This window comes from Diaphorina citri, unplaced genomic scaffold (assembly GCF_000475195.1).
Source record: "Diaphorina citri unplaced genomic scaffold, Diaci psyllid genome assembly version 1.1 scaffold224, whole genome shotgun sequence".
NCBI classification, from domain to species: Eukaryota; Metazoa; Arthropoda; class Insecta; order Hemiptera; family Psyllidae; genus Diaphorina; species Diaphorina citri.
In genome coordinates this window covers 403,309-415,712 of record NW_007377661.1, presented here as the reverse complement: position 1 = coordinate 415,712, position 12,404 = coordinate 403,309, and the positions used below count along the sequence as shown (strand labels likewise).

At 39.3% G+C, this 12,404-nt stretch overlaps 3 protein-coding genes across 3 annotated transcripts in view; 2 read left to right on the top strand and 1 right to left on the bottom strand.

Moving 5' to 3' along the window:
• LOC103506270 (peroxidasin-like) overlaps positions 1 to 1,369 on the top strand; it is a 4,609-nt gene extending 3,240 nt beyond the window's left edge. The window contains exon 5 of the mRNA XM_008470656.1: positions 1,115 to 1,369. Within this exon, the coding sequence (XP_008468878.1) occupies positions 1,115 to 1,369 (255 nt within the window). The remainder of the gene's footprint in view (positions 1 to 1,114) is intronic.
• Positions 1,370 to 1,665: 296 nt separating this feature from the next.
• On the bottom strand, positions 1,666 to 10,475 carry LOC103506269 (parafibromin). The gene is made up of 8 exons (XM_008470655.3): positions 10,190 to 10,475; positions 7,617 to 7,722; positions 7,043 to 7,320; positions 6,233 to 6,476; positions 5,741 to 5,950; positions 5,247 to 5,389; positions 2,151 to 2,222; positions 1,666 to 1,741 (listed from the first exon to the last, which is right to left on the bottom strand). The coding sequence occupies exons 1-8, from the start codon at positions 10,318 to 10,320 to the stop codon at positions 1,666 to 1,668; spliced, it is 1,260 nt and encodes a 419-aa protein (XP_008468877.1). The 5' UTR covers positions 10,321 to 10,475.
• A 464-nt stretch (positions 10,476 to 10,939) lies between these two features.
• The window catches only part of LOC103506238 (protein stunted-like), a 28,153-nt gene continuing 26,688 nt past the window's right edge, over positions 10,940 to 12,404 (top strand). Inside the window, exon 1 of the mRNA XM_026821378.1 lies at positions 10,940 to 11,002. Coding sequence (XP_026677179.1) covers positions 10,974 to 11,002 — 29 coding nt within the window. The 5' untranslated portion in view covers positions 10,940 to 10,973. The remainder of the gene's footprint in view (positions 11,003 to 12,404) is intronic.

Sequence of the window (12,404 nt, the reverse complement as noted above, 5' to 3'; positions counted from 1 at the left end):
GCGGATTTCGCGATTATTTTCGCGGATTTCGCGATTATTTTCGCGGATTTCGCGATTATTTTCGCGGATTTCGCGATTATTTTCGCGGATTTCGCGATTATTTTCGCGGATTTCGCGATTATTTTCGCGGATTTCGCGATTATTTTCGCGGATTTCGCGATTATTTTCGCGGATTTCGCGATTATTTTCGCGGATTTCGCGATTATTTTCGCGGATTTCGCGATTATTTTCGCGGATTTCGCGATTATTTTCGCGGATTTCGCGATTATTTTCGCGGATTTCGCGATTATTTTCGCGGATTTCGCGATTATTTTCGCGGATTTGGCGATTTTGTTCGCGGATTTGGCGATTATGGTCGCGGATTTGGCGATTTTTTTCGCGGATTTTGCGATTATGTTCGCGGATTTGGCAATTATGTTCGCGGATTCGCGTCCCGAATCGACATTTTGGATATTTGGCAAGCCTATCTATACCAATCTAAATTCAATTGAATCCCCACTGGTTTCTCATTTATTAGAACAACTTATTAGCGAATTTTTGCAATCAAAATCAGCGTCCCGTCAGCCCCTTATTAGCGAATTTTTGAATTTCGCGATTTTGTTCGCGGATTTGGCGATTATGGTCGCGGATTTGGCGATTTTGTTCGCGGATTTGGCAATTATGTTCGCGGATTTGCGTCCCGAATCGACATTTTGGATATTTGGCAAGCCTATCTATACCAATCTAAATTAATCTTAAATTCAATTGAATCCCCACTGGTTTCTCATTTATTGGAGCAACTTATCAGCGAATTTTCGCAATCAAAATCAGCGTCCCGTCAGCCCCTTATTAGCGAATTTTTGCAATCAAAATCAGCGTCCCGTTAACTGAACTCTTTAACGTTATTTGACCAAAACTCGTTTCTGCACATGCGTAGAACCGAGTTTTCGTCACATAACGTTAAAAAAGAGCTCAGTTAACGGGACGCTAATTTTGGTTGCAAAAACTCTTCTATTATAAGAACTCCTGGCTAACCCTCAACCATCAAATATGAATTATGAAACGTTTTATTCAATAACTTTAATGTATAACTGGGGGAAGAGTACTAATGTCCGACTGTCTCTTGTGTTTGAAGGTAGGTCTGCTCGCCATGCACACTCTGTGGCTGAGAGAGCACAACAGGATGGCCAAGGATCTGCGAGACATCAACCCTCACTGGGACGGAGAAACTCTGTTCCACGAGACGAGAAAGATAGTTGGAGCCATGATGCAACACATTACGTATACCCAGTGGCTACCTCATATCCTGGGTCCTGACGGTATGGTTAAAATTAATATTGAATGGAAGTTCATCTATGGCCGAATGCGGCGGTACTTTTCCCAATTTTGATTGGGCATCCAACCCAACGAAACTCTGCATAAAATAAAGTTGTTTAATAGGTACGTAGGATCTAACAGGTTGGAGGTGGTTATTGGTACTATAATATATGATTTAAGGATAAACTTTTCGTGTACCAGCAAGGGTCAGTACTCATACAGTGTACCCGTACTCGGAATCAGTGTACCTACATGAGCTATCTTTCTATTAGGCTTTTTATCGCTACCAGTGACTCGAGTAAGCCACCCAGGTTTTTATCCAAGTCTAAAGTTTCCTCTAGGCTGGCGGATTACAAAAGTTTAGTTCACTTACAGACGAGACAGTTTGTGTAGTCCATGAAATGACCCGGGGGCAATGCTGCGGAGTTTGTTATCCTGCAGGAATCTGTGGAAACAGAAGAACAATACAGGAAAATCAAAGAACAATACATCCCTAACCATGATGGACTTAGATCATTGGACCCAAGCTATAATATTGAAAATACCGGAGTTTCCTTCCATAAATATAAATTTCAAATTTTGCTCTTCTTTTCGTAGTTTGTAATTTTTTTTGCGTCAAAATGACGTCATCCCAAATAGCCCCCAGAACAGTGCAATCTAGTGCTCTCGGTTTTTCGAATATATTTAGAAAAAAACTTGCGATATTGGTTTTTTTGTTTGTCCAAATTTGACCTGAAGTCAAAGTCTAACTAGTGCCAACCAACTCACTATCAGGTAGACCTGATCAAGTTGCCTGTCGTCAAGTCTACCTGATTGTGAGTGGCTGGCCTAAGACTATCTATTGGTATACTCACAACCGGTCCAGGTTCTCCAAGTTTGAAAAAACTCCCTTCTCAATACGCTCCAGCCGATTGTGGTGCAGATATCTGAAATTAGAAACACAATCGCCCCAACAGGTGAAATACAGGGTCTGTCATAGGGAGGTTTTTGCGGCTCCATTTGCCACGGGCCGGGCTATTCAAGGGGGCCTCCAAAACCAGCAATTTTTCCCATAAAAAAAAAAAAAAATGTAACGTGGAGCCGTATTTTTCCAACAAAACAAGACAGTGTTAGAAGGGTTGTTTTATTTTTATTAACAAAAGCTTAACTTCAAGATACACCTACGCTACCTTAATGAGATTTTTGCATGTCCTTTACCAATTGTGATATGCGTGGTTTAATAAGTTTAATTGTGTTGGCTAACGCGAGGCGCATGTCATTGCTAGCGATCAGTTTGTTTCTGTGTTTTGTTTTAATAATCAATAACGTTGAAAATCCTCTTTCGCTCAGATAAGTGGTACTGAACAGCATCAGGCGTCTAAGCTCCGCTCTCCTTATTATCGTGTAGTTTACAGCTTTGGCGGCCCAAAAAGTTCTAGCTCTGTATCTCTGTAAGATTCTTTTAAATTTGTATCATTTTGAAGCTCAATCAGCTCCTTCTGGATGTCTTCTGGCACATCTTCTACAGAAAACCGAAAATTTACAGGAGTAGGAAAAAAAAAAATATATATGTATTGGACGGCTTCGCGGACCACCTGAAACCTGCCCGCGGACCACCTAGTGGTCCGCGGACCACCAGTTGGGAACCACTGCCCTAGAGCATATTAAATAAAAAGTTTTAGCCATTGGTCCTTGTGTGTGTCTGTCTGTAAAAAAATATCTCGAGAATGGTAAGAGATTTTTTGGTTGAGATCGGTGCAACGGTTGGCGGTATTTTGACTGCTTTTCGACAGTTTGCAACCGCTTTTTGGCGGTTTTGAGCTATACCGAAAATTAACGGTAGGAGAACACCCGAATAAGCATCATTCAATAGGATAAGGAAAGTTGTGTGATGTTCACTCCAGTTTTTTTTTTTTTTTTTTTACTTCTCCCCTATCAAGAGAAACTGTAAACAAAGAAATATAAAGAAGTAAATGGCGAGATTAATCACGCTTGTTGAGATCAAACCCCAAAAAAAAAAAAAAAAAAAAAAACACCAACAACAATACAACTTTAGGATTTAGATTTCGGACCATCTGCGATTCAAATTCGAACAACCAATCTAAATCTATTATTATTCATCCACTATAATTACGAGACCTATTAGATAAACATATTAGAAGATCTATATCTCAGCGGACCACACATTCTGTCACACCTTTGCTTCCTACATGGTTAGGTCGATTAGAGTCCATTATCAGATAACAGAAGAGCCACGGTTAAACCAAGATGATGTCATGGCACGAAATAAATCCTTTGTGTGTTTGCCAGAACTTGGTCACACACGTATGGTCACTGGACAAAACCTAATATTAGTACTGTCACAGGACTGTCCACAAACCTATAACGTCGAATGTAATATCAAGTTCCTGGAAGATCTTTGAAGTTGAACGTCATATGCAGAATCTAATTAGGTAGTAGGTACTTCTATCTACCTAGGTGTAAATTTCTTGCTAGTCAGCCCCTTTTTAGTCGCTATCACAGGCCTTGTAAATAGCCATTTTCCTCTCTTATCAGAGTCATCAGTCTTCAAGTAGGTATCCATTGAACCTTTAAAGGTCTAGTGGTAATTTCTTTCCTCCATTTTCAAGTAGAAAAAAGTAGAGTGTTCCGCCAAAGTACCAACCTAATGGAAGCTACAGAAGGCCCCGGGGCCTAGGGGTGTTACACCAAGTAATTTGCATTCATTAGGTTTCGGCGCTCAGATAAATTTCTTCAGTCCTCATGACAATGCTGTTTCATGTGGAATGTTAATTTTTTCGAGCTCGAAGTTTTTTCTTTCAGGACGTTGAACGTAGGTACTTTTAAAAGAGTATCTCCATCCACCCCTGGTGGGCGATTGAAAGGGGACACCTGCCGGCTTTCGCCTGAATCAAAGGTAGTAGGTAGCGACCAGTTTTCAGTTAGCCTGCAAATTTAGATAGACGCGTCTGGCTTGTAAGCGTCCGGGGCGAATTTCGTCCTAATCAAATAAGGTTCGTTTTTAGAACGGGCTGGCTTTCTCCTATCTTGCGTTTATTCTCTCTTCGATTTCGGGACGATAAGACCTCCTCTGTTATAGTTCCCTAAATTAAACTTTTTCAAGTTAAAAGACAAAGGAAAAAGAAAGAAACTTTGCATCGTAGGTTGTGCATAACTGGTAGGATTTAAAAATTAAATCAATTTACAATAGTACCAAATGCTCTGTCCATTTCTGGGTACACAGAAGAGGCCGATATGTTCGAGTGTCTTGTTCAATTATAGACTGAGCTTCGAATGAGACCACAATAATGTATCTTGTATATATCCTGGATAATTTATTCAATTCTCCTAGGTGGTCGCCCAACACTCTTCTCGTCATTCATCATTCGACATAATTGAAATCGATTGAGTGGAAGCAACAGGTTCCCAATAGAATATTAGAATAGAATAGAATTAGCGGTAGAATAAAATTATGTAGAGCTCTCACGAGTCTGAATGCATCCCTGATTAGAGCCATTTTTTCGGGAACTTCACTTGTCAACAAAAATATCTTGAAACACATTTTTATAGGGCTTCGACCATTAGGTAGGTACTGTATATAAAAATTTCCCCTGCGGGGCAATAATTGTTCTTCCATTAGCAGAAAATGTGCGAATCTATAGACAGATGATATGGTGTGACAATGTTTGTAAAAAATCACCCCCAAGAGTGACAAAATTATTATTACCTATTATAATTTCATTTGGTTCACGAAGGTATGGTTCCGAGTAGGTACTTTGATGTTTTGATTGGGAACAGTTAAGAATACTTACAGTGGATTCGATTCCCGATTCCTGAAGGGATAATGTTCGTTTCTGGCTGACTTTATCTTATCTTGTCTTCTCTTCAATTTCCGAACCATAAGACCCTAGCAGTTACAGTTCCCTCTATCAAACTTCTTTTTAAAAAAAGTTCGCTATTGGAATACTTACAGGATGGTGGTGTCATTGGACACCCGGGGCACATACTCCAAGTGCTGAAACATACACCGCACGGTGGTGCGAAAACAAATACACCGGAACGGACATTGGGGCTCCGTCGATACGGATTGCGTTGAAATTACGAACATATGTCCCTGAAAAGCAAAGCGGTAGCATAAATACATAATAGGTTGCTAAAAACGCTTGACTTTTTCAACTTTCCTTAATGATTTATTATCTAATAAAGGAAAATAGCCTAATGGTCTTATCCCATGCTGTCCTCCTCTGTTGTTACCCAGCCTAGCTATCGTGGAGGGTATCACGCCTGCTTCATAAGCGCTAGGTCGCGGGTTCGATTCCCAGCCGGGGGGACCTTTACCCAAACAGATAAAGATCGTTTTTGGAACGGCTGGTTTTATCCCATACTGTCCTCCTCCGCTATTAATTTTGGGGATGATAAGAAGACCTCAATAGTTACAGTTTCCTCTAACATTTTTTTTTAAAACCTTACCCATAGTATCGATTTTGAATCCTTCGGTTTCTTCTCTGGACTTAATGAATCGCTCCTGATCGTATCGATTGTACACAATGGGCTGAGGTACACTCTTGTTAACAGGGGTGGATGGTACGAGGGGAGTAGGGGGGGCAGGACGATGTCTCCCTTCTTCCCGAGCTTTGATTGACTGTAGGATGGCGAAGATGTTTTTGGAGAAGATCTGAAAAGCAAAATAGAATTGAAGAATATACTTACAGCCTAGTCAGCTTGGAGTGTAGCATGCCCTGCATGCCTGCCTTGTAAGTGCTGGGTCACGGATTTGTTTCCCGCCTAAGCCAAACTAAATTCTTGACAGATAATGTTCGTTCTCAGAACGACTAGCTTTTTCCTATCCAGTCCTCCTCCTCTCTTCCATTTTAGGACGATAAAACTTTTGTTGTCACAGTGTCCTATAACAAACTTCTCCTCTATCAAACTCAGGAGAAAAAAGTGTCAATTTTACCTTGCCAGAGGTGTGAAATATAGAAGTACGCGTCCTCCATTGTCTCTCGCGTGAAATAATATTCTTGGTAACGTCCACATCAAATGCCAGCATGTCTTTCAGATTATCTTTCTCTGCATCTTTGTCCCCAATATCTGTTCCATCTGTATCTGTGGCCACTCGCTTGATTGTGGTTCGCTTCTTGGCCAAACGCTTGGCCTTGATAGCAGCAATCTTTTCCACGGACATTGCCTCTGTGAGAGACCTGGCAACATCATACATTAGGTAGTGAATAAGGTTGAATGGTACATACTATCCTAGGGCCTAGAGCTATACTGTAATTTTGCCCTTTGTCTTGTAATGAAATTCAAAAACTGCTTGATATGAAGTAGAACAGAAAAATTGTGTTAAACCTTTGAACCTTATTGTTGGGAATATTCCCATTGTTGGGAATTTTCCCAACGCTTGTTCCCAACATTGAGTTTTCCCTGCCCCCTCAACATTGTTTGGAATATTCAACTCTGACCTGCATTTTAGGCTTGTACTATGACAAATACATTGTACAGTAGAGCATATTGATAAAATACATAAGTATTTTTGAAAAATTACTAATAAAGCAAATATTAAAGAGAAAAACCTACTAGATTGGTTCATGTACAGATACCCCTGCTTACTGGAATTTTGCCTGGCATACTGACAACTGACATGTGTTCATATTTAATTGCTGACTTCTTCATGAGTCTAATGTAGCAGTTGTTTCATTGCTACAAAATAAAAATGGCAGTGAACCACCCATATATTTTATTATTATTATTTTTTAATGTTCCTTACCCAGGTCCAAACTTGATGTTATCCAAAGTGACTGAGGCCTCCTTAGGAGCATCAAGTCGAGCAGCAAGCTGTTGTTTAACATGTTGCAAGTGCACCGAGTCTTCTAGTCTGGGCTTCTTGGCAGGAGTCTCAAGTTCTTCAGTACCAACACGTTTTACTTGAGTTGGGATCTCAAGGGGAGCAGTTTTGTCAATAGAGGCAGATGTGGCAACTTCTCCATTCAAATAAGCAAGGATATCCTTACGATATGGCCGAGGAACCACAGGGATGTTTGAAGCCTGTAAAGAGGAAAGAATAACATTTTCTTTCTTATATAATAATTTAAATGAATATCTACACTTTAAATTTAAATAATAATATTAAAAGAGGAGCTAATATCTTTTCATTACTGTCAACTGGGAACCAATCAGATAAAAAAAAAAAGGTTAAAGTGGATTGTCCCCTTGGTCCATTACTTTTGGATGATTAAATGCAGTATTTTTTTTCTTTTTTAAACACCATCTAAAGTTTTTGTATTTTTGAGAGACTAGTGAATTGTATCTAACCACCATTAAATGGGAAGCTCCATACTTACAGCAGCTTTTCTGACATAGGCTGTGTGATTCAGTCCAATATTTTTGAGAAAAAATAGAAGACATTCTAGAGTGTAGTATTTCTTCACTGCACCTTCTCTGGAAGACCTGAGAAAAACAAAAATAAAAATGTTTAGAGTGTAGTTAAAAAAAAGGGAAAGTTTTTAATTCAAATATTAGTAGAGACAAATCCTTCCCTATCCAAATAAAGAAACAAGTATTACCTTACTGGTACTAATGGCCTACCATGATTCTGTCTAGAGTTTTCAATGTTGTAGAGCCATGGGAAATATTAGTGAAATATGTATACCTAGAGAACAGGAGCATAGCTCTCTCGGCCAGAACAAGCCAGATTGCTATTTTATCAATCAAAACACCAAGACAGAAACCACCACCCCTGAGCATTTACCTACAACAATGATGGTCTTTAATTACGAACAGTACGAGCACAAAACTGAAAACGCGAGCGGACACAAACCGCGTCATATCTCTACGAACTCTCGGACCAAACTGAGACCTGAGACTGAGAGAGATTCTCGGAGAATTGAGAGCCGAGTTTTGATGTTGTTCTTAAACTTGATGTTTTTTACTTTCCGTTTGGTTAAGATAGGTGCTGCGGTTGGCGGTATTTTGACCACTTTTTAGCGGTTTTCGACCGTTTTTTGGCGGTTTTCAGCGATACTGACTAAACGGTGAGAGATATTGTAAAAGTTACAAAAGAACAACACCCAAAATAAGCATCATTCAATAGGATAAGGAAAGTCGTGTGATGTTCACACCAGATTTTTTTTCTTCTTCTGAAATGCAAAGTTATATTGATTTGACTGATATTCTCAACTTGATGTTTTTTTTTCTCTCTTTTTTAATCGTTTGCTTTTAGCCGGGGCTTCACAAGTGGGATGTCAGAAAAACAGATCTCACTAGTATATTCGTTTGACGGATGCGTACTACGTGTTCATACGTATTATTTCTTGAATTAAAGACACGAAATACCAACATCATAATCCTTCATAATGTAGCAGTTGTTTCATTGCTACGAAATAAAAATGACGGTGAAACGCACATCTTTTTAAACTTGAAAAAAAAAAAAAAAAAAAAAAAAACATCTGAGTCTGCTTCCTGAATCTGAGGACGAATATCTGAATCTGAGTAAACTGAAAACTTCTAACTCACTTCGTTCGCTCATTAAAATCCAACCTTTAACCCTTTCCTGTTCCAGAGGCCTCCAAGGGTCCACCAATCTCAACTGGACCTCTCCGAACGATTGTCGGCGCGCACGCATGGAGTATGGCTTCTCCAAAGGCCAGACAAAGATCTGCAAAGGCTGGACGGAAATTATGCCGCATGTGACCAAGGCCGCCTATTTGGCCGCCAACACGTGCACCACCCTGTTCCAGGACCGCCGGTGGAACTGCTCGTCCCTGTTTCTCACGCCCAAACTCACCCCGGATCTCATTACTGGTAAGTTGCCCCCATTTTGCCAACAGAATGTCACCTACTTGGATACTTTTTTCCCCCCAAGAGGTTTGATAGAGAGGACTGTAACTGCTAGGGTCTTATCGTCCTGAAAGTGAAGAGAAAAAATGGACAGGATACGGCGACATGAATGTCACCCATCCGGATACCAACCATGTGCAACGGTGCTTAACTTTGGTGATCCTTAGGGAATTGGTGCAAAGTGTTACCGGCCCAGCCCAACCTGACCGGGATATAAAAGATGGCTTTAATAAAGCCTCATATGTTTTTACAATTCACACCAATAAACCAAATTTATATCTTACGTACCTACCTACAAGAAACCCAACACAGAAAAACAGGAGGATGCCAAGATTATTAATTTCAGATGACTTTTATTGCGGTTAAAAACACCGATTTTCGGACACAGTTTGGTACTCTTTCGCTCACACTAAAAACGGAGTGATACTACAAAACAAATATAATATCAAATGACCAAAAAACAACACACACGACCTATGAAAAAACAGATAAAAACAAATTGGTAACATCTAAAACATCCTCAATAGTAATAGTACTAACCGAACAAACGATCTTATTGGCGGAGGGGCTCATAGAGCGAGGTTAGAAAATATTACCAAGTTCCGCCAGCCAATAGAAATATGGGATTCTTAATCAACGGAATTTTTCCCTGGTGCTGTAGTCACTTATAATAAGTACCTTTGTTAAAACTATTCCAACCTTCAAATGGTAGTTAATGGTTATACACAGGGCTTGAAAAATAGAAAAAAATATACCTACCTAGAAAAAGATTTTTCCTCTATTTTTCAAGCCTAGCCAAGCCTAACCCTGTGTATAACCACTCAAATTAGACCACCAAACCTACGAGTTCATTTTCTGATATTCAAACTGTGCTCTCGATATTCCGGATACAGGGGGCTTTTTATCAGTTCACACGATGTATTCCGGATCCAGTGAACACGAGGGCTCCAAGATTCGGAAACAGTAGACTAGCGGACAAGTGAAGTTTCAGTACCTTAGATGCGCCTTGCAGTTCTGTATGTAACTGAAACAAGGAAAAATATTATTCGCCTTTGATATGAATAGTATGGATACTTACTGGTAATGCAAATAGTTGGTGTTAACATCTTTTGGCCATGAAAATTCTCCAAATATGATTTGGTTCTCCCGTTCTATGATTTCTTTCTTATTTATGTTGTACTGTCGGAGTAAACTAAGAGGATCGGCCATGGTGATGTGTCAAGCCTTCTATACTAAAAAATACTTGGAAAATGGGATTTTATTACTGATATTACAGGTAAAAAAATACTATTGATCAATCATTTCTTAAATTTCTCACAGCAAAAATTAACCAAATGTCCAAATCCACAAATCAACAAAACGAGTGTTTTGATTTTTTTCATTCTACTGTGAACATAGCAACTGCCGGATTACCGGATCAGCTCGATTTATGTAAGCCCTTTATACACGATACCTAAAAAATGTTTTAATAAATATTATTTTCTCTTAGAATTCGTAGATCACTTTTAGATGGATACTATGGATAATGGATAGATTTTCAAACAGTATTGAAATTAACATGGATGAATGATAAATCAATTATTATAATAATAAATTAATGAGGTACCTAGGTACAGATTAAAAAAAAGTAATATACTCTCTTTTGAGGGGCCCGTTGTTTAGTTGTTTTCCCATTTACGGGTGGTCGCGTTGCGCAATGCGCATCGCATGACTAGCTTCACACACATTCAGATTTGATGCCAGCTTCTTAACTCTGTTACAAATCTAAAATCGAGACCGAGGTGCAAGAAAAAAAGTTTGTCGAAGGCCCAAGGTGACTTCACTTTTTCAGAGGAAATAAGAAATCAACCCAATACACCACAATGACTTACTGGAGGGCTGCTGGATTGAAGTAAGTAAATTCTATTATAACTAACCTTTGCGGTAATACGACAATCATAACCCCGGACTATTACCTCTGTAGAAAGTTATCACATTATCACCATAGGTACCTCTCTTATCACTTACTAAAATTTCCACCAGTATCTTCTAGAACTGCAGCTCTAAATAGCCGCGCCCCGCCTGCCTTGTAAGCGCTAGGTCGCAAGTTCGATTCCGACCCGGGGCGAACTTTCTGCTGAACAGATAGGGTTCCTTCTGGGAACGGGTGGTTTTCTCCTATCCTGTTTTTCTTCTCTCTTCGATTTCGGGACGATAAGACCCAAATTGTAACATTTCCCTCTATCAAACTTCGTAAAACAATTTTAAATGAAAATAACAAATCTATAGGTGTTAAAAATCAAGTGTCAAACTCTCGAGTTAAAAGTTACAGTACCGGAAATTAAATAGCCGAACAAACGATCTTATTGGCGGAGGGGCTCATAGAGCGAGGTTGGAAAATGTTACCAAGTTCCGCAAGCCAATAGAAATGTGGGATTCTTAATCAACGGAATTTTTCCCTGGTGCTGTAGTCACTTATAATAAGTACCTTTGTTAAAACTATTCCAACCTTCAAATGGTAGTGGTTATACACAGGGCTTGAAAAATAGAAAAAAATATACCTACCTAGAAAAAGATTTTTCCTCTATTTTTCAAGCCTAGCCAGTAGCCAAGCCTAACCCTGTGTATAACCATTCAAATTAGACCACCAAACCTACGAGTTCATTTTCTGATATTCAAACTGTGCTCTCGTCATTCCGGATACAGGGGGCTTTTTTTCATTTCACACGATGTATTCCGGATCCAATGAACACGAGGGCTCCAAGATTCGGAAACGGTAGACTAGCGGACAAGTGAAGTTTCAGTACCTTAGATGCGCCTTGCAGTTCTGTATGTAACTGAAACGAGGAAAAATATTATTCGCCTTTGATATGAATTTTGACCACTTTTTAGCGGTTTTCGACCGTTTTTTGGCGGTTTTCAGCGATACTGACTAAACGGTGAGAGATATTGTAAAAGTTACAAAAGAACAACACCCAAAATAAGCATCATTCAATAGGATAAGGAAAGTCGTGTGATGTTCACACCAGATTTTTTTTCTTCTTCTGAAATGCAAAGTTATATTGATTTGACTGATATTCTCAACTTGATGTTTTTTTTTCTCTCTTTTTTAATCGTTTGCTTTTAGCCGGGGCTTCACAAGTGGGATGTCAGAAAAACAGATCTCACTAGTATATTCGTTTGACGGATGCGTACTACGTGTTCATACGTATTATTTCTTGAATTAAAGACACGAAATACCAACATCATAATCCTTCATAATGTAGCAGTTGTTTCATTGCTAAAGTTACAATAGAACAACACCCAAATAAGCA